The sequence below is a fragment of the Pogona vitticeps genome, chromosome 2, assembly GCF_051106095.1.
Source record: "Pogona vitticeps strain Pit_001003342236 chromosome 2, PviZW2.1, whole genome shotgun sequence".
In the NCBI taxonomy this organism is placed as follows: Eukaryota; Metazoa; Chordata; class Lepidosauria; order Squamata; family Agamidae; genus Pogona; species Pogona vitticeps.
In genome coordinates, this window is record NC_135784.1 from 194,986,936 (window position 1) to 195,009,791 (window position 22,856).

Genomic DNA, 22,856 nt, shown 5'->3' on the forward strand with positions numbered 1-22,856 from the left:
ATAAGGCATGTGTTAGCCTGTAAGGTATGTGAGTGTTGTTAAGGTTTATGAAGCATGAACAAGGTACTGGTGAAAAACCGGTATCAGTATGCATGAGAAAAAAAGATGGTAACTCTTGTTTGGAACAATTATAACAGTGCATCACTTACCTCCCACCAAGGTTTGGAAATACATATTTCCACTGTATGGCCCATAACCCACTGCTGTCCGGGCTCGCACCTGGAAGGCATATATCTTTCCCGGGCTCAGATTGGAGATTGTGGCCATATTAGTCTCGCTGGTTAAGGTGAAAGAATTGTCCTCATCTTCTGACTAGGAATCAACAGGCAGCCAAGAGAAGTTAGTAAGCATAACTCTGCTTCTCCCTCCCCAATAATCTCTCATCCCAGACCCACCGCTATTTTCTCTAAACAGCTTAGCTAAGCAGCCCCCTCAACACCATCTTCCATCTTTGGCTCTAACTGTGGGCCTGCTGAATGCTGCTATCTGTGCTGAAGAGAAAAAAAGCAACTGAAGAAGAAATCAAGAATGGCTTGAATAAAAGAGAGAAGATTGCCACAGTTAAATTCTTCAAGAATTGCTCAAATCTCACTTGGTGTGTTGAACGGAAAGAAGGATGCAGCAACTGGCCTCTTATCATTTTCCTAAGAGCTTGTTTCTACATGGCTTCAGTGGAGTGGAAGAAATGTCCTGTATTATTCAGGCAACATGAAAACTCTGAAGTCAAAGTGTGGTAGGACATGGCTTCAAACTCGTACCAGTGTTGCCCCCACTCAGGAAGAAGCCTGTTCTGACATGGGTATATACTACATTTTCACATTTTTCCATGTGGACTTTTCCCAGACTGCTCTTTTTCAAGAATGACATGAGCTGCAGAAGTTCCCAGGCTTCTGAGGTAACATAAGAAAATGATTGCTGAGACAAAATGGCTTCCTTCTCCAGTGGCAAAGTTTATTGCTTGGAGCTAGCCCTATAAGGCAGAACTGAACTGTTCTTCGGCCCCATATTTTCCCCAATGGAGCCCTGGGAACTGTAGTTTTATAAATGTGCAGAGAATTTTGTCAGACCTTCTTTACATCAGGATCTCAGTAGACTTCATCCTTGCAGGATTTCACTTTAATTCATTCAATTAATACACTTTGTTTTTACTAGAATCCTGTGATCCAGCCTGGTGAGTCCACGAATATTTTGAGTACCAAAACTGAGCTGAATTCACAGTCCTTCATCACCAACATCTGCTCTTGTTTATGACAAACACAACCCTGGTTTTCATCTTTTCATTCATATAACCAGGGTGGGAGTGGGCTGTCATTTTGTTCCTACGTACTGTTGTTAAATAATGGGGAGTCAGAAATCATTTTCAATTCATAGCAATTCATCCAGAATTTACTAGGAGATCCAGCAACAGGATACAGTGGTTGAATTACTGAATTCCACTGAACTGAAAGCGGGAGGGAGATGCAAACTCAGGTAAAGACAGATGAAGGCTTATGCACCGATAAGAGCAAGCAGCTCTAATGGGGCCCAATAAAAGTCTTTATAAAAATGGATGGAAAAAGGCAGGCCACAAATCACACAATATCTGGTGCCTATATATGAAAGCCAAGAGTATGGAAAACAAAACAGAAGAACTGGAAATCATAGTTCAGGAGGGAAAGTATGACTTGACAGAGATAACCGAAACATGGTAGGATGTCTCCTGTGACTTGGATACAGCAACTGAAGGATATAATTATTTTCAAAAAGAACAGAAAGGATAGAGGGGTGTGTGTGGAATTTCACTATACGTAAAAAAGGGAATCCCGGAGGATGGAATTAGCTGGATTAATATTAGGTGAAAAAAAATAATGGAATATGGTAGTTGGGGTCTACTACCAACTGCCCAACCAAATAGAAAATGAGGATCAAACCTTTGAAAAACAAATTTCAAGAGTTTCAAAGAGATGTAATGTAGTAGTGATGGGAGATTCCAATTATCCTGATATCTGTTGGGAAGCAAATTCTGCCAAATATGGCCCCTGTAAGAAATTCTTGGCTTGTGTGACTGTTGATTTTTTCCTATAAAATGTGGACATTTAAATGTTGACTAGTGTTATCAAAATTTCTTAAGACTCAAGTCTCAGGTCAGAATCCTTCTGAATCTTGTGTGACCATGAAAAGGCAAGCATGCAAGTGACATTAGCTGTTTCACAAGCTACTGTTTCCAGGTTGCACTATCAATCCCTGGTCCTTTCCTGGCTGCACCCATAAAACATAGGATAGGCAGCCTGGTAAATGCAATAAAATAAAAAAAATGCTGTTACACATCCAATAATACCCAACAAGACCCTGGCCTTATTTTCTCAGCCTGCTCTCGTCTCACTTCATGGGGATTTTCTTGTCCCCCTATAATTCCCCCTTTCCCTCCAGCACTTGAGCCCTCACAGAGAAACAGGCCAGCCTTTTCTGCCTCCACCTTACCTTGTCGAAATAGCGCAGCTGATAGTCCAAGATGATCCCATTGGGTTGGTCAGGTTGTGGCCAGGATAAAGTGATGCTGCTCGTCGTGCGACTCACTTGATGCATCATGGGGACTGCAGAAGGGACTGCAATGAGAAGGAGGTAAGAGAACATGAGGAAAGGGGCTTATGTGGGAAAATGTAAATCAGGGCACCGGCTGGCATTTGAAACTTGGTTGTAGTTTATTTATTTAAAACATTTTAATCCTGCTTTTCTCCTTAAAGGGACTCAAGGCGCTCACATCATTCAAAAACAGGATTTAAAAGCTAGAAACAGTAAGGATGCAAATATTTTAAAAGAATTATTGTATTAAAAAGTGAATAGAATTAAAAAGTATTGTATTAAAATAGTAAATAGAATCAATATTAAAACACATTTAAAACAACAGAACTCAGCAGTCTATTTTTCTTTTTAAAAAAAAACCTCTCAGACCACCAGTCATTACAGAAAAGCCTGTGTGAAGAGAAAGGTTTTTGTCTACTTGCAGAAGGACAGTAAAGATGGGGTCAGCCTAGCTTCCCATGGGAGGGAGTTCCAGAGTCTGGGAGCAGCAACAGAGAAGGCCCTCTCCTGTGTCCCCACCAAATGTGCTTGTGGGTGATGGGACTGAGAAAAAGGCTTCCCCTGATGATCTTAATGCCTGAGCTGGCTCATAAGAGGGAGATGAGGTCTTTCAGATAGCTGGAACCCAAGCCTATTTAACCTACAAAACCCCATTTAGGGCTTTGTATGTTAAAACCAATACTCTGAATTGTGCCCAGAAATGGATCGGCAGCCAGTGGAACTGTTGTGATAGGGGAGTTACCTGTAACCAGCCCCAGCTAACAATCTGACTGCGGCATTTTGAACCTTTTGGAGTTTCTAAACACTTTCTAAAGGCAGCCCCATGCAGAGCGTGTTAAGAGTAATCCAGCCAAGAGATAAATAGGGCATGTGTCACAGTGGGATGCATAAATCTCTTCCCATCTTTTATTTTCCTATATAAAAATTTAGTTCTCTACATGCAGGACACAAAATTAGGGGAGACTCCTGGGGCCAGCGGAAACTTCTTCTCCTTTTAAAACTTCAATACATGGGGAGAGTCCTAGATACAACCCAGCTGGGAACATGTTTAAATCTTTTTCCATGTATGCCTGCTGGTCACAATCACACAGTTTATAGTTGGCTGCGTAGTACTTGTTTAACATAGTGTGTTGTTTGATTCCCAGTGGAATCAGTGAAATGTAAACACATTGAAGAGATCCAAAAATGTTTTTCAATTGTCTTATATTTTCTTGTGTCATTTTTCTCTTTGTTTCTTGCTTCCTTGATTAGTTTTCACTCTCCATAGAGGTCTTCCTACAGACGTTCACGGTTTCTTTTCCCTTTGGGTATCTGTAAAATCTAAATATTTCTGACCAACAGCACAGAAGAAGGTAAATGATGCAGAAATGCAGGATCTGTGAGAGAAGGAGTCAGCTGCTTTGAGGGGGCAAGGCAGAGACCAGATTTAAGCGTTCAGGTCAGCTGTGGCTTTTTATTTGGAAGAGGAAAAAAAGAATATTAGAGAAATCATCACAGATGCTTTTCCGCCCAACTATCACAAAGTCTCAATTCTTGCCTTGCCTGCCAAGTTCCTTCTTACCATCCTGTATGTTTGAGTCACGGGGTTATACTGTAGGCATTTTTTTAAAATAATGGTCTTCCACCTCCCCTTTTTATGCAGACTAGTGAACAGTACATTCCAAATTTAATTCACTAATGCTGATTATTTGGCATGAGGAAATTAATTTGTTGGTATTGTTAAAATACTGGGATTGAATGCAGTGCGTTACCATTAATCAATCTGCTAGCCAAATAGTTACTTTTAAGTAACCTTATTGCCAGCATAATGTAAATGTCACCGCTTTTGTTGAAAGTTGCCAAATCAGTGTAGACATTATCAATTGTGCACTCAGTCACACAGCGCAGCATGCAACAGGTAATGTTACACTGGCTTCACATTTTGCGGCAATTCCTCTCCAAAAGTTTTACCATTTACACTTTGGGGACCCTTGGATTTTGGCCCACGGTCTTCACAGAGAATAGCACATTTGGTTGTCTCAATGTCACAATTCATCATTGGCTCCTTCAAAAGTGCACTTTTTATACTATTTCCATTGCTTTCCCTAAGCTGACAGATTTCAGAGGCATCAGGCTTCCAATCCTCTAATCTGATCAATGGACAGGCATGGTCACATTTATTGTGGCATGGCTCTAGAAAGTGTCAGCTTGAGGAAGGCTGTCTTAAAGCATGGGATGTAACACTTTGTTCATTTTTGTTTTTGTAACCAGTCTATATTTGTCTCTCCTTCCCTCCTCCCCCGCCACAAAGCAAGTGGCATACTGTTTGCTTCTACACCAAACCCCATGGATTGCTTATCTGTATTGGAAAAGATTTATACAAGGAATGATGTGTTCATTCCAAGTGGAGGACGGCTGATCCACCGCAAAAGCAAATACAGCATTAAGTAGCTACAAAGAACAGAAGGTAAATCAAGGGCAGAGTGTTGATACTCTGAAATATTTTGAGAATCTCTATAAATATGCAGAGTGTTTTTCTGTACAGTTTAGTAATTGCATCCTCTGCCTTCTCACTTTCACAGAACCAAAAAGTGTGGTCTGTAAAGATCAGTACTGGGGCACATGTTTTCTAAGCAGTGACCAAGGATTCCAGGTTTGAGCCCCACCATTCACAGTGTCTAACAACCGCAGCATTCTCCAACTGATGTCCTATTGGGATTACCATACAGTACTTCCTAAAATGAAAAACGGGGTAAAACCTTTTATTCATTACACCACTGGAATATTAAATGCTGTTACCAGAAAATGCTGCTGCAGCTGCTACTACTAATACTATACTATGTAGTCAGTTCAGACTTATGGTGACCCTCTTCAGTGTTTCCTACACATAAAGTACTCAGATGTGTTTTAACATTCCCTTCTTCTGGGGGTGCTCTGGGACTGCGCAGGTTGCCCAAGACTACACAGGCTAGCTCTTCCCCCTGAAGGCATAGTGGGGAATTGAACTCCCAGCTTCTGTCTCCATTGCCAGGTACTTCATTCAATGAACTATCTGGCTGGTTAGTTAGCACATAACAAGGTATATGGAAGTAGTTATTGCTAAACTCTGATAACTGGTGTTGTTAACCAATAAATTAATTCATCAAGTCTCACTGAGTAGTAAGGTACTCCTTAAACATGCAGCTACTTAATTTTAATGAGTTGTTTCCAAGCACCAGCCAGTACAGTGTTTTGTATTTATGTGGATGCAGATCTCCAACTGCTTCTACCTGGCAAGGTGCTGCGGTGCACAGCCAGGTCCAGGACTGGCACATCACTGCAGCAGCTTCCACAGCTGGCGTTCTGCACATGTAAACACTGAACAGGAGGCTGCCCTCTGATTTCCACACTGTGAAGCAAGAGAAAGGAAGATGGGTTTTGCCTTCCACTACAGTGTCATGCTGTTTTCCTGAGATGCTCCCTGCCAGCTTTCTCTAAACATTTGGTAGAAAGGTGAGAAAACATGGGGATAATAGATGGAGATTTTAAAACAAACATACTAAGAGAAAAGCAGATGCTCGAATAAATAATAACAGTGTGCTGTCAAGCCAACGGTGATGCTTTGCAAGGTTTACTAGGCAGAGGGTACCAAGAAGTGATTTACGATTCCCTTCTTCTGGGGGCACCCTAGGGCCGTGCAGCTTGCCTAAGGCTCCAGAGACCGTCCTTTTCCCAGAAGCCACAGTGGGGGAATCAAACCCCTAACCTCTGACTCCACAGCCCGATATCTAACTCACAGATCTATCTAGCCAGCTAAAAAACCTAAACAGGAACACCAGAAGCCACAAAGGCTGGGATGGCACAAGGAGACAAAATGAGAAAATCTCTTGTACAGATCTTTGGTGTATTACAAAAACCACTTACTTGACCTACCAAGTGCTATATGGACTCCTTGTAGTTAAAAAGTGTGCACTGAAAAAGAACATGTTTCAAGAGGACACTACCAGGCTCCTGGAACTCTCTAACACACACAGAGGGTTTTCTGCCTTCAGGAAACCCCCCCTCCTCTCCTATTTCAAAGCAAAACGAGAGAGTTGCAGCACCTTGAAAACCAACGGATTTATTTCTATGTGAGCTTTAATTGACCACAATCTAGGTTGTCAGACACTACACCTTGTTTTCATGTTGGCCAAAGACCTGCTTGCTTGATGTTGTAAACTGCACTAGCATAGGCCCATTGATTTGGCAAGTCAACTCCTCCATAACTTGTATTGATTCCAATGGGCTGACTCTAGCTATGGCTGACTTTAGCATAATATGTCAAAGTTAGAGTAGGCCCATTTGAATCAATGGAACTAATGAAGAAACACAAGATGCCACGAAACACATTTTTTAAAATCATTGTTTTTAAATGTTTAGCAGTTGTAGCAAAACAACTCCTACTGGGGACTGGAAATAAGGTTGCACCAGAGAGAATCGGTGATGAGAAAAAAAATCTGAAATACATTGCAGTGTGAAACCTGGAAACATCTGGGCCAGTGGGTACACATCTGGTAAAACTGAAATCACCAAAGGCGCTCGCTTTCTTCTCAGCACTGGGAAACATAAAAGGATTGAGGGTGGGGTTTTTTTTCATATAAAACAAGAGGAAATTACTCTGGGAGAAGCAAATCAAAGAGGCTTTAACCAGCTTAGGCAAGCAGGAACCAGCTTCAGGTACTGTAAATCAAGAAAAAAAAATACAAGGGAATGATCATGCTGAAATATTTTATGTACACCTTTTCCCTTTACTCTCTCCCTTCCCCCTCATCTCAGATCATATCTGGAGAAAAACAACAACAACATTTTGGTTCAAATAGAAGATGTTTTATCTAGTACTATTATCTTAAAATGTACATGGCATTTTACACTATATTTTTAAAAAGAAGTTTTGAAAAAAGTTTCTGACCCAAATGTAGAGTTTGAAGGATACACGACAAGTGTCCGTGAACATTATTTCAAAACTATACTCTGAAACTTTGGCTTGGTTCACATGTAGCACTGCATGAACAATTCACAAGCTCACACACTCCTTCTTCCTTTCCTCCCACTTCATGCCCTTGTGTTTTCGTAGCACATCTGGACTTGGCAACCTATGGTTTGTATCAAACAGCCTTCCCCAACCTGGCATCCTCCAGTTCTTCAGAAGTTCGACTGCTATCAGTCCAGAGCCAGCATGGCCAATAGCCAGGAATATCAGGAGCTGTAGCCCCAAAGAGCCTCACAGAGAGGATGCTGGTACAAACTATGGTTTTCTATGAACCAAGACTTCAAACTTTGCATCATAGCTTCCTATCCTGGTTGACCAGCAACCGATTACTAACTCTGAGCAGTTTAATTATACAGGTAAACAATGGTTTGCTGTGAAAGAGAAAGGAAGGATGTAAGTAAGAAAACTCGTGCCACCCTAGCAGTTCGAAAGCATGTAAAAATGCGAGTAGATAAATAGGTACCACCTCGGTGGGAAGGTAACGGCGTTCCGTGTCTAGTCGCACTGGCCACGTGACCATGGAAACTGTCTTTGGACAAACGCTGACTCTACAGCTTGGAGACGGGGATGAGCACCGCCCCCTAGAGTCGGACACGACTGGACTAAAAATGTCAAGGGGAGCCTTTACCTTTACCTAAGTATGAAAAAGATGACCCCAATATTCATTCTTAAAAACCTAAAGTTGTGAAAAAGCAAATTATTTTTATTAATCAGATTAATTTAGTTAAATGCCTTATTTAGTTAAATGCCTTAACACGACTCAATTTTGTTAGGTCCTCTCTAGTTTAATATTTTCCCATTAAAAATATAGTTATTTCTGTTTTGCCAAAGCTGTGAAATCAAGGCATATGAAGATTCTGAGCAACAGCTAGGAGAAGAAGAAGAAGGGGAAGTGATCTTGGCAGTAAGGGGCTGAGGCACTTTTCTTGTAAGCTCCATGGCCGCAGTATCCAGAAAAAGAGTGAGGTGAGCACAGATTACAAAAGTGCTGTTGCCTGGCAGTATCCAGAAAAAGAGTGAGGTGAGCACAGATTACAAAAGGTAAGTGTGAGAAAGGAATGATTACAGAGATGATGGGGGAGTTGGGAGATTCAATCAGAAAAAGAGATTCAAGAGAATTCAATCAGCCAAGAGATTCAATCAGAAAAATAAGGAATGGGTGGTGGCTGAAGAATACACAGTGGTGCCTTGCTAGACGATGATAATCTGTTCCACTGAAATCGCTGTTTAGCGAGATCATTGTCTAGCGAAAAGCATTTCCACATTGGAATGCATTGAAACCTGTTTAATGCGTTCCAATGGGGAAGAATCGTCGCTGTCTAGTGAAGATCAGCCATAGGAAAGCCGCTTTGCGAAACGCCGATCAGCTGTTTAAATAGCTGTCTTGCGAAGCTTAGATCCCGAAAACACCCATTTTGCGAGCGCAGAGGGAGCTGTCAAAATCGTCATCTAGTGAAAATCGGTTCGCAAAGCAGGGACCAAACATTGTCCAGCGAAATTCCCCCATAGGAACCACTGTTTTGCGAATCGCTACAGCAATCGCAAAAAGTCAATGTCTAGTGAGAAAACTGTCATGCGGGGTAACTGTCTAGCGAGGCACCACTGTAATGGTCAGATGTTGCAAGCCTAGCCATACAAACAATGTTAACAATGTCTCTCTTCCTCTCTTTCTGTGAAAACCCAGGGTTTCTACTTGCACCCATCTGGAGAGGTAGATTTAATACAGAAGAATATTATATTCAGAGGCACTCAAAACATTTCTGATTAAGAATTCCCCAGCCTTGATCTATTAACTGATCTTCGTAGCAACCTCCTACTGCATTTTAGCAATGGATTGCATTAAATTTATGTCCTCTAAATGGATTACAGACATCGGCCAGAATCCTACTGTGAAACACCACATGCGAAAGGAAACAATTTTTTTGGACATTCTTTTGTCATCTTTCAATGGGCTCAGGCACACACCCAAGTGTGGGACCTGAGGACAACAGAGAGTTGGCGTGACTGCACACGCCAGTTGTATGACTTGGGGTCAAAGCTCAGTAAACTCAGTAAGGAGCCTGGCCAAAATTCTTCATTATTATTTTTTTCACTCTAGACAAAACAGTCTACAGTGTCTGAAAGGGGAGTAAATTGTAAAAAGGGAAAGAGAAGGGAAGAGGGGCACCAATCATCAATAAAGCTTAACTGAACAAGGTTATTAGATCTACGCTCTAAAGCAGTGGTCAGGGAACAAGTGTAAATCACCCCAAATGGGGTAAAAATGAAAATCCTGGAGGTAATGAGGACGCAACCCTAAACCCCTTCCCCCCTCCTCTTCTGCTTGGAGGGGGCTCCCCAGCTGCCCAATCTCCCCCTTCCCGCCCCCTTCTCCGGCCCGGCTGCAACCGAGCCATGGCAGATGGTGGCCGGCGGCAGGCGACAGGCCCCCGCCAGCAGCGTATGGCAGCCGAGGCGGCAGCGGCAGGGCCAACCATGGCGGAGGGCAAGGCCAAGATGAGTGGCCAGAGCGTCCCAGCCAGGAGGAGCCTCTCCTTCTAGTGCCTGGAGAGGTGGATTGCGGCAGAGGGGAGCGGGCATGGCCATGACAGTGGCCCAGGCCAGGGTCAGCCTCCTGGCACTGGGCCACTGCCGCTGCCCTATGCCCCATAGGAGCCAGTTGGGCAGCAGCGGTGCTCTCCCGACCGCGCGGCTTCCTTTAGCGGTGCCTCCATGTCGTTCGGCCAGGCCTGACAGAGCCTCTTGCCCTCCATGTGGCAGCTATCATGGCGCTTCAACAGCAAGGCCCGTGGGAGCCCTGATGCCGAGGCCCGACGCAGCCGCCCCGGCGAGCAGCCGCAGGAACTGGTGCCAGAGTGGGAGGCGGCGTTGGGCGCTCCCAGCAGGCGAGCCACCTGCTGCTCTTTGATGGCCACCCAGGAGTTGCCTGCTGGCAGAGAAAGGGAGCCGCCCCCGCGGGGCCAAGGACTGAGCGCGCGGTCCTGCCAGGCAGCGAAGGAGGAGGAGGCGGGCAGCGAGGCTTCAGTGGCGGCGCTCAACTGGCTGCGCATGACCGAGATCCTTCCTTTCAAATCAAGGGGGTAATGTCGGCGTATATAAATTTTTTAGGGGGTGAAAGGTTAAAAAGTTCCCTGACCCCTGCTCTAAAGCCACATTCTCCAACTTCATATTTCCAGGTGTATTGGACTACCAATCCAACCAATCCAAGCCATCAACTGAAGCATGGTATTTATAGTCCAAGGCACCCAGAAAACACTAGGTTGGAAAACCCAACTTAAACTTTAATCCTATGCATTTTACAAAATTGTTGTGCAAATTGTATCAGGGCTCATAAATGTGAGAATTCTAAACTGCACTTGGTTCTGATGTATGACTTGGATACATTTGCATACATTTGTAAACCTAATTAATTTCTTACCCATCCTCATAGAGTATGAGAGGGTTCAATAGGTATATTCGTACCAAGCTCTTCCATTCACTCTGTAACACATATCTGAAACCTATATGATCAGAATTCTCATTCACATCATAAATGCAGGTAAGGATAATGCTCTATTTTAAAATCCTTCAGCCCACACAAAAAGCTTTCAGCACATATGAAACGTTCACAATAGGAATATTAGCATGCCTACCTGATAATAAGGATCTAAAGCAATGAATTCCAGAATTCTCCCTCTCCTATCCTACCTAAAGTATATACTGTATATATAAATGTGACCAATTCCACCAAACCTTCACACATATATATCCCACTTCAACGGTTTTCACACATTAAAAATCTTGCTAGTGTGCAAAGTAGCGCTCTGGGTCCACGTAAACACCTGCCAGGCTACAGGTAAGAGTTCCTGATCCTGACAGCTATAAATGGGTCTTTCTTGATGACTGGAGAGAAGGGCAGAAAAAGTTGACTGGCCGTATAGGGAGCCTCTTCTACCCAATCAGGTTTGTTGCCAGAGGGTCACCTTCTCTGCTTTAAAACCAAGTAGTTGCATCTCATCCATAAGACTTACACAGTGGACCTCATTAATTCTTCTATGTCTAGTGCCAAAAACAGAAATAAAATGGTCTTCACTTTTAAATCGCAAATTTGCATTATTCGGTGAATTCTTAATATTTCTGAATCCAAATGCACATCCTTGCATCAAATGCCATCCTCGAGAGAGAGAGAGAGGAATCCTTCTACATGATCAATCCATTAAGAGCACCAAAAGCCTCTTGGGATAATCATGCCAAGGGAGTATGCTTTTTTCTTGCCTCAATTGCTCCGGAGGCACCTTGCCTGCTTCAACCTCACCCTTCCTGTATACATTCATTTTGTTCTTAAACACTGTCAGCCTCCATCTCTGAGCAGGGTGAAGCAGCTTCTGACATACAGTATTTACAACAGGTGACTGATGAAATAATCTATTAAAACAAGTTTGAAATGAGCAGCTCATCCGATCAACCATTAAAAAAAGAACAGGTGACTTCACTACAGGGCGACCCAAACATTTGGGAGGAAAGCATAAAAAGAAGACCACAGAGAATCACCAGCAGTTTCTATTTAGTTCTGCATCAAACTACAACTCCCACCATCCCCAACCAAATGCCTCCTGGCAGGAGAGGCTCAACCTTTTTTAGGCTTTCAAATTATGTGGTCTCTGCATGAGAAGAACTACAGCACAAGGGGATGGGGTCAGCATGCTGGGGTGCAGTAGTAAATCTGGAAGCGCAGATACTCATCATAGCAGTTCCTATACCCAATGTTCCCCACAGAACAACAGCTCTTTCCTTATGGGATGATAACATTATTATCTCTGTTTAATACTGTTTTTTTTTAAAAAAAACACACATTTAACTTAAATGTGATCATCATCACCCCAGTTATTGAGCAGTCTAAAAGGGTGATTTTAAAAAAAATTACCCACCTCAAGAAAGTGCAAACAGGAAGGAGTATTTATCTGTCTCAATCCCACCCACCCTTGTCATGGCTCCAATCGAACAGGTTTGAGAGTGCTTGAGAAAGATCACTGTTTTCCAATTAAGAGCGGTAGGATAGAATGTTGGTGAATAGGATGCAGCAGATCCTTCAAAGAAAGCTCCACGCCCCGCCAGCAATTAGTGCTGGAATGCTTCCCATAAATCCAGGTGGAGTATGTTTTCCTGGAGGGCTAACCACCTGGGCACCCCTGCATACTCCTGCCCCGAGGCAGAGAACAAGTCCCCAACAAGTCCCATGCTTTTATATCAGAGGGTCTGCATTCCAGAATCTATGGGAAACTTGATGTGGTGGTTGGTGGTGGTGGGCAGTCTGCCGAACTGCATAGTCACCTCCCTCCCAGCGACGGATTAACTTCTCGGGAGAAGCTGCAGACACCTTCTTATCAGACAACCTGGGAAAATAGGCTCCTTGACATCAGTGCAGCCTGACACAAGGATGAGCTCATGAGAATAGCCAAGCTCCTGAGAGTAAGAGATTTTTAACCCCTAAAAGGAAGGAACATAATCCAAAACTTCCAGGGACATGGACAGGGCTGGTTTACACTTCATTTTTTAGAACAAGCAAATGAATAAAAGACATAATGTTGATTTAAAAGACAGGCAAGGAATAGGGGGTCAGAGAATCTGTGTGTTGCACATGTTGGGACCTCCGTATTTTCTATATAATTTCTTAGCTAAAACTCTCAGCATGCTGTGCTTTTCTCCTTTTATAGGCTGTTCACAGAAACTGCTCAAATAAAAGAGAATAACAGTGTTTATACATCTGCACCAGCAGCTGTATTGGCTAGAGCTGAATTGAAACTACTTAATGAACATTTTCCATAGTGCTGGAAAGAACTCTCCCCCCCGCCCCCGTTTTTGCTCCTTGCAAAACTGTTTGCTCATTTATTTAAACTATCCTCACCTACCCTCCACAACGTGATTACGCAGTCAAATCTCACTGGCTATAGCAAGTTGTGACAACATCCTCTAAGCACCAGCCAAGTGAGATAGCAACCTGCATTCAAGCCTGCTGTCAACAGCTGTTATTATGCTGATGACACTGTTGCTATCTCCTAATAAAAGGCACATACATAAGAATGAAAGCTAAAACCTTCTGCTGAATAAAAGGAGAATGCAGAATAACTGCAACAAGGTTATATGATTACACAGATTACAGTAACTAGAGAGAAAGCACAAGATCTGAATAACCCCTGGAAAAAACACTCACTTGTATAAGACTGAATAAATATCCCCCCAACAAACCAAATCTTAGACAGAGGAGAGCAAGAGAAGGAGAGGAACATGAAGCCAGGTGTAACACAAAGGCAGAAGGCTGGGTTCCAACAGATCCATGAACAGGGGAAGAGCAGAAGGTTGTCCCATTTTCCATGAGTATGTGCTTAAGTATGTGTATGCTTAAGTTATGTATATAGAAATACAGACAGGGCAAAATTGTGACTCAACTTTAAAAACTATAGAAACTGCCCTGTTATTTTAAGGAGCAATGGCTTTCTACAATAGTGTTCTCAAACTTTAAATTTCAGGACCCTTTTGCTGATTCTTCCGTCCATTTCCTTGAGAATACAAACAACTTCTACTCTTTCCACAAACAACCCTTCCATGTTGGACAAACATTTTTTGCATTATTGGTATGTTAAAGCAAAATAATAAAGCCACCACCCACCTCTGTTTGCCAACACAGATTTTTTTTGAAAGAGATATGTTGAGCATGTATAGTTATTATGTTGTTTAAAATCTTCACATCATCAGAAGTACAAGAATAACATAGAGCGTCCAAGCTGCTATACATGCTTAAATGCAAATAAGCACCATTTAAGTGCAGAACATCATAATGTAACATTGAAGTTAATAAATAATAATAGACAATGGTTATTAACTCTAAGAAGAAAATATATATCTGTAACCTGGCTGGCTGCCACGGTAGATAAAAAACAATGATTTTTTTAAAAAAATATTTAAATCACAATACAAAATATGATTTTTAAAACTGAAATTGTCAAAAAACATCTGATTAAAAAAAAATAAACCATGATTTAAATCGATTTGATTTAAATCAAATCCACCCTGCTTGCTGCCGCTTGCCTATAACCTGTTTATGCATATGTGTGTGTTTGTGTCTGCTTACATCCCCTGCTCCTCTCTCTCTTGGAAGACAGAATAGCGCCAGAAGCAGCATCTGTGCCAGTGGGCCCCCACCAAATGCTCCTGCTGTCCCGATACTGATGATGGCACTGACTGATGCTGCCCCATCAACTGCCTCTCACCAGATGACCGTGGAAGAAACCTGGGCTGCAGGTCCATGGATTTTGGCCCTGTCCTGGCTCATGCCCTAGATCAGACCTTGTTACTAACATGTTGCAAGTACACAAATAGTACTGTACCTCTAATGGGCTATTTTAGAAGGCAACAACAACAATCCAAACATTTTGGAAGGTACTGCAGAAATGCAATATTTGCAAAGAAATATAGCTGCCTGTAACACTATTCTAGAGCTCACCCTTCACTAGGGTTATTTTTGGCCACTTTTGGCTCTCCCCCCCCCACCCCTATTTTTTTCAAGTATATCTTCCTGAAAAATGAGAATAAAAGGTAAACAAAGAAGGAACATGTTAGAAACATTATGTGTTATTCTTAAAACAATAAGCAATGCATTCTTTTCTTCTTCAAAGTAACAGATCCTGCAAATGCATGAAGGCTTTTATCACTTCATCACCCTTCCTCATTCACATAATTTTTATCAGCCACTTGCAAGCCCGTCATATTTCCCCACTATACTTTTAAGATCTTTTCTTTTGTTTGCTTTCTCAGCCAAAATACACGGAAAAACTGTATAATAATTTTTGATTGATAATTAAAGAAGCTGTCTGCCTGGAAGCACCAAATAAATATTTCTAGAGCACAACACACCTGTTCAAAAGGGATGTTGCCTTTGATAATACAGCACTAACACTGCTCCTGAGACACATCTCGGTGTGGATCAAAAGAGCATCTGAGGTATGAATACAGATATGCAAGTCAGGTGCGTCGCACAATTCTGCCTCAGAATTTGTAGCACCGGCTTTGGTCCTCACAGCACCTTCTCTCCCTGTTTTGTGACTTGGGGTCAGCTCTGTGCACAGAATTAGAATCCATCTTGTGCATGCCCAAGCTCTTGCACTCACCTTTTGCTCTCTTCTAATGCCGTTGATGGGTGGAGACACATTACCTGTGCATCTAGTAACAGATAATTTGCTGCCACAAGTATTCTAGGAGGATCTCTGTGTCCCCAAGGTGGCAGCGGGACCGGGTGCTTAATGAAGAGTTCACTAGTTGCCTTCAGACTGTTGTTTGTCATGCTGGAGATGAGGAATATTTTTACATGCACACCATGTCTGAGAAGACAAGAAAGACAGGTGGCAGCAGCAGCATCTCTACACAATTCCAAATGAAGTATATTATTGCTCCTGCTTCTATTACTCTTGTTATTAACACTGGGCCTCATCTTGGATTCCTCTGCTGCTTGATCCTTCTTTGCCTCTATATCTGGGGAGAGAGAAAGGGGTCTATTCTTTAACAGTTCTTTGTCTTCTTGGTCTTCCAGGTTGGAATGGCACACCATGCTGCTGCTGCTTACCCTTACATAATTTGGAGGGATGATCTAACCTATGTCCTCAGGTCATCCACTTGTGCATTTCCTTAGCCCGCTCTGTGTTATTGGCAAGGAATGCCCAAGGACATGATGCTGCGTGGGCACCATACCATCTAGTTCCTTCGCTTTGCAAGACAGTAACATGATTCTCAGACTGAAATCCTGTTGCTGAGTACAAGGCAAATACACAACTTTTGATCTGTTCCTAGCCAGTAAACAAACTGTAACTATCATGATTCACTGGGGTGTGTGTGTGTGAACACTGCCTTGGTGCAAGTGCATGCATATCCCAAGAACTATGGCACAGATGGTTTACTGGGTAGGAACAGATTTGGTTTATGCTGAGCAACAGGATTTCGGCCTCAGTGTACTGGGTGGCTTGTACTTTGAGGAAAATTACTTTTCAGTTCTGCCCCAGCATTGCATTTATAGGCATTCAAGGATTCTTCACATCTTGAGTAATCCTTACAATGATCCTATGTCTGTTTTACTATGTTCATCTTGTAGTTAGGGAGCTGGTGATTGTGGCTGGCCTACAGTCAGGTAACCTAGTAAATCTGGCAAACTCATGGCAGAAGTGAAATTTGAAGCTAGAATGAATCATAGCTCAAGTCTACTAACTGCTGCACTACAAGGTCTAGAATAGCTAGCCTAGTTTGATTCCACACCAAAAGCCAGGCACTGTCTTAACACCCTGGAGAACTTCTGACTCTGCGGCTAGGCTCTGTGCATACGTTTCTATCAACAGTACACTGAAATGTAGGGAATGTTGTCAATACAGAACCCACACTTAACGTTGGTTGTCAAAATTCTTAGAATTCAGTAGCTTTTAAAACCTCTTTTTCCAATATGCAATCCTCAGCGTTCACTAGAAAAATGACTATTAAGCCATTTTTTAAAGTATGTAACAGAAATAACTGGAAATAGAAGCTTGTTACTTAATGCAAAGTGGTGCTATTTCCATCACACAGAGAGAGCATGGCAATAGCAAGATTTATACACAGTGGCTAAAATCCTGTTACATAGCTACACAAATGACTTAAGTTTTGGAGGCAAATTACCCCAAGTTAAGAAATCACCGTAGACATCATCAGTCGCACGCTGAGTCACACAATTCAGTATACGACAGTGAATGTCTATGATTTCTTAATTTAAGGCAATTTACCTGAAAAAAATTCACCATTTGTGTTACGGCAGTATTAACAAAAAAAACAAGGGGGGGGGGAAACAATTTGGGCCACTGAATCTATCTGCAGAATGACTATTTTCTTGTAGTGCTCTTCTGCAGTTCCTATTCATTTTAATGCAAGAAGACTTCCTGGTAAACCATGCCGTTACAGTATTTTGTTCCAAATCCAGTTTTGCAAATTCAGGCATTGCACACGATCAAGGTTAGGTATTAAGCTCACGTTCTGTCTTACCATTATTGTCAAAAGAGAACCCCTTAGTCCATGTCTGTCAGTTTCTCTGCCTTCAGCGCATTTCTACAGGAGTTCAAATGAAGATGGATGATGCCTTACCATCTGACGGAGCAGGTGTGTATTTCAGCAGATGGACCATCATAAGCAATAAAGTAGCAAGCACAGGGAAAGAAAAAGTCAGAGTGAAGCCAGCTTCACAAGGTAGAGAAGGGAGACCTCTGGGTTTTTATGAGGGAGGTCCAGAAACTCATTATTGCAAATATTGCAAAGCTGGATCATTTGGAAACAATCAGAGCTTATGTGAACCTAGCCTAGTGATACCTTCTCTTTGCTGGCAGTGATGAAGATCTGTGTCTTACAAACAGTAGATGAAGCTGCTCAACATGTTCCTGGCCTGCATCACTGCAGATTGCATATAGCAGAATAGCTAGCCTCCAGCCTGTCTCCCTGTCACCACGAACTTTCTGTTCTATCTCTCCTTCTCTTCATCTGCAGGAAGCTTGAGTGCTGCCTGGTGTTGATAATGGACCGGAAGAGGGACAATAAAGTGAAACTGAATGCAATAAGACAGAAATCCTTCTCTTGGGAGCTTCGTTGGACTGGTTAGAGGGATATTTACCTGACCTTAATGGGTTACACTTCCCTTGAAAGGACTGGATTTATAGGCAGGAGGTATTCTTGGACCCATCACTCTCTATGGAGGAGCAGATATCTGATGTGGCCAAGAGTTCCTTTTATCAACTTGGTTGATTGCCCAGCTGCACCCTTACTGGGATAAGAAATGCCTAACTAGAGCAGTTCATGTGCTGGTAATCTCTAAAACAGAACTGACTTGATGGCACATCACAACAAAGGGGCTTCACAAAACTCCAGTTTCTGACCCCTTCCTTGAGGCCTCCTGGGATGAGGTGCGACGGGCACTTGGCAGATCACAATCCACACTGGGCAGGCTGAGCATGTGGCTTAAGGTGTCTAGGCCTGTTCTAACAGCACATCCAGGCTTCTGAATGTGCATTATCTTATGAAAACTTCATGCCTTCCCTGGCCACATTCGTGGCTGTTTCTTTCAGCTGAACAGAACTGATGCGCTTCTTACAGCAAGAGGAGCAACCTAAATCAATTTCTTCCCTGAACCAACACTTCCATTTGTCTTCACAGTCAATAATCCCAGGGTCACACTCTGCCCTCAGAATTTTATCTCTAGCTGTTCTCTCCTCAGTTTTATGAAGTCTGTCTGATGCCCCTTCTGCACCAGTTCCTGTGAATGTCACTGCTTTCAAACTGAAATCTTCCTCACACCTTAGCAATTCTTGGTCTTGCAACCTTTCCAAATCCTGCTGCTCTAACAAAAGCACGTGCAGGGAACTGGTGTCTTCTGGCAGCTACGAGGTGGCTCCGCTGTGCCCTCACACTTGTAGACACCTGTGGGAGCTGTTTTATGCCTGAAGGCCTGTCTCTGTTTGCTCTGTATGCCTTTCAGCATTTTTTTACCCATCGTATAGGATGTACTCCTCTCCCTTGCCATATCGCTCCCTCAATACATACAGAAGTCTAGATTAAAGGAAGCAATAACTAGATGAAAGTTTCTGTAGTGGCTTTTGGTTATGTGTGGCCGTGCAGACAACTCTGCATGTTACTTTTTCTTGCGCATTTAAAAATGTCTATGTACAAATGTAAATATCTAAAATGTAGATGTGTGAATACAGCAAACAGGTATTTTGAAACTAGGGTTAAAGTCCTGCTGCCCGCTGCCTCCTTCCCCACTGCTTGCACTAGGGGGAATCCTGCAACCACCTGCCCACGTGGGACGTCCCTTTAAAACAACGGGCTGATCTCCACCTGCATAACGGTGAGCTAAAATTCAGCAGGGCTCCACCAGAACACTCCACTGACTGAGCTGTTATATACAGTACTCCACAAGGAGGGGTGTAAATCTTCATTCGTCTCATCTATGCACTTAAAGATGAAGAACAGCACAATCATTCTCGTCCCACCCACTTTTTGAGGGCGAGGTATTTTGTGGCATTCTTGATAAGAGAGTAAGAATGACAGTCGATTATGTTTTTGGGGACCAAACAGGCAGAAAGACTCCATTGCGAATCTGTTCTTTTTCCATGGAGACTCACAGAGATCTATCTAATGAAGGAGGCAGCAGATCCTCGGGAATGTTTACATGGTATCCTTCAAGGATCAGGGTTACTACCAGTGCCATTTAGGATTTCTACAAAACCTTTCACAAGGATCACCACTAGGATCTCAGAGGTTTAGCCACATTAGAGAAACACACAAACGGAGGGGGGTTATTATTGGACATATTGGCCCATGACACTGAGCTTCAGAGAAGTAAACACCAACTTCTTTCCTCAAACCGTTGACTGAATGGTTCCCATACTCCTTCCCCGCAATTATTTAGCCTACAACAGTTTTAGCATTGTTGCTTATTTTACATTGCATTATTTACCGTTGCCTTTTTTCAAAAAAACAAAACAAAACTTCATTTATTGTTGTAAACTACTCTAAGCTGCCAGCAAAGGGGATCTAAAACTATTTTAAACAAAAAAAGAGAGAAGATTTTAAAGTATGTGTTTCCCATTTAAAAGATCAAAGACACTGAATATTTCCCTGTATACAAAGTTTGGGTGAAAGAAGACCCTATGTTCTGGGTGACATCCTATAGAAACAAAGGTTCTTGGCTTCGGCCTCAGTCTTTCCCCTTTTATACATAGAGAAATAGGAGGGAAATGAGGAGGGCAATTGCTCTTTGAGAAGTAAACTGGCTCCCACTGACATTTCCTGACTCTTATTTCTTGGCTCTTATTTTCAAATTTCATAAAAACTAAACTTTATTTCAGTAAAATTATATAATTAATCAGCTACAACTATGATGCTGTGCTGTCTTCATACATTTACTTTTTCGTAGCTATCAAATGTGGTTACTCAGGATCACTGCTTTCCATAGTGCCTCTAGAAGGCCACAGGTATTTCCTGGGTTTCCTAGTCTAGAAAACAGGAGGCTTTTGATGTCTTTTCCAGCTTGGCAGCCATGGCTAAAAAGGCATATCCTTGTAATTAACACCTCCCTGGCCTCATCTCCCAGCCCAGCAGCTAAGAAGGACAATTTTTTTATATGGGAAACACTTCCTGTAAAATGTAAGCATACCATCTCTAAATGGCACCACTGCCTCCATTAAATATGTTGAACTAAAAGAGTAGTGATAGTTATACTTCTGCTTATGAAGCAAAAGTATGTGTCTAAGAAAGCATTTTCACTTGAAAGAAGAAGAAGCCCCTTTCAAGCATCACACTTGGGAATGTAGAGGATTGTAATTGAGGTGAAGGAAAGGGATCTGAACAGAAACCACACTGCCTGGTATACAGACTCTCTTACTCCTCCCTCCCCCCCCCAACTTGGTGTGCAGTTCAATATCATTGTTTTCAACCTAATTTATTCTAAAGTAATTGCACACAAGAATGCAGCCCAAGCCCCACAAACTGTCATGGATCCTGGAGATCTTATATAGCAGAATATTGGATTACAAGTCCTAGCAGCCCCAGCCAACATAGCTAAGGGTGAGAAATCCTGGGACTTTTAAGTCCAACAACTTTGGCAGGGCTGCACTTGGCCCACCCCACCCTCAATGGGTACATTTTAAGGCTAGGATAGGGAATGTATAGCCCTCTATATGTCATTGGATTGCAATTCCCACCAACGTTGCCAGAAAGGCCAATAGTGATGGATGATGGGAGATGTAGTCAACAACATCTGGGAGGGCTATATAACACCCAGCTCTGTCTTAAAGACATCCCCCCCATATGTTAATCCAAGGAAGGAAGGCAAGTGTGCAAAATGTGCTAGATTGAGATAACGATAGAATAAATCTGGTTGTTATGAATGTGACAGTGTTGTAACTATTTGGTTGTAAATTAACTTTGCCTAACACGGGTCATTGGGAATCTTGACTGATACCAGTATTTAAATTGATGTTTAAACCACTGTGGGTAAAATCGTAAAAACGAAACGCGAGAACATCCAATTATAAACAATCCTCTTTGACTTGCCTTTCAATTATTAAAAAGCAAGAACTAGCATCATCGTCCTATTATGCTGCAAGAGCATAATTTGTCTACAATTGCTCTTCTGCCTTCTGTCCAGGAATCCAGAAAGACATTGTGGAGGAAGAAAAGGGACAAGAAAGGATGGCCAAAATAATCGGGAACTAGAACGCCTTCTGTACAAGGAAAAGGCTGAGACTGTTTATAAAAGAGGGACCACAGGGGTGTGGGAATGACAGAAGCTTGTCAAGTTATGAATGGTGAGGGCAGATGAGAAAAGACAGAGATCACGTTTCCCCCCCCCTCCTTCTCTCACTATGCCAGAATTTGGGATTCCCCCAACAAAACAGGCAAGCCACAGACGTATGACAGATAAACAAAGGGACTTTTCATGCAGCAAATAATCCCATTTCAGAATTCACAACCATGACTTGTAATACTAACCATGAGTTCAGCTAGCTTAAAAAATCCAGACAAATGTATGCAAGAGAGGCCTGTCAGTGGCACCTATCCATAATGCCACAATCAAATCTTCCTGTTTAAAGGCGGTGCATCCCTGCTTGTTGGGGACAAGCAGGGAGGGGGTGCTGTGAGATGCTTCCTCCCTGGGCTGCTTCTCAGCTGTCTGGAAACATCTAGCCAGCTACTATCACAAGCTGAACACCACAGCCTTTGGTCTTATCCCACAGAGCTCCCCTTATGACTGACCCAGCCATTCATTCATTCATTCATTCAGAAAGGTTTTCCTCTTCCTGTCTTTCTCCCAGATCTCTCCCTCATTTCATTCCCCTGTCCTTCTCTTAGACCAGGAAAGTCCCTTTCAAATATATGTATACTCTGGGGGAGAAAAATGGGGGGGGGAGGGAGATAAGCTAAAATGAAAAGCTGCCAAGGGGGACGAATAGACGGGGAGGTGGGGGTGAGCTCAGGCCATGTGACGGAGGAACAGAGGCCTCGTTAGCGTGAGCTGTCACTATGAATCGAGGACAGCTCATCTCAAGCTCACTCCTAATGAACTCGGGGAAGAGAATAGGGGGCGGGGGAGAAAACAGCACACAAAGAAGAACCCGCCTGGCCACAGTAAGCATCCTATGAGGCACCCAAGACTCCTCGGTGGTAGGGGTGATAGGCTTCCCTTGTGTATAGCTGAAGGAGCCGAGGGAAAACCCCTTTTGAAGAATCCGGCTATTCTCCACATTTTGAAACTGACATATATAGAATC

General features: G+C 42.8%; 1 protein-coding gene across 5 annotated transcripts in view; it reads right to left on the reverse strand.

Moving 5' to 3' along the window:
• The window catches only part of LOC110088903 (ephrin type-B receptor 5), a 160,309-nt gene that overhangs the window by 25,576 nt on the left and 111,877 nt on the right, over positions 1-22,856 (reverse strand). For all 5 annotated transcript variants that reach the window (XM_072991836.2, XM_078384776.1, XM_020811529.3 and 2 more), the window contains 2 exons: positions 2,461-2,585; positions 150-312 (listed from right to left, as the gene is read on the reverse strand). In XM_072991836.2, the coding sequence (XP_072847937.1) occupies positions 150-312; positions 2,461-2,585 (288 nt within the window). The remainder of the gene's footprint in view (positions 1-149; positions 313-2,460; positions 2,586-22,856) is intronic.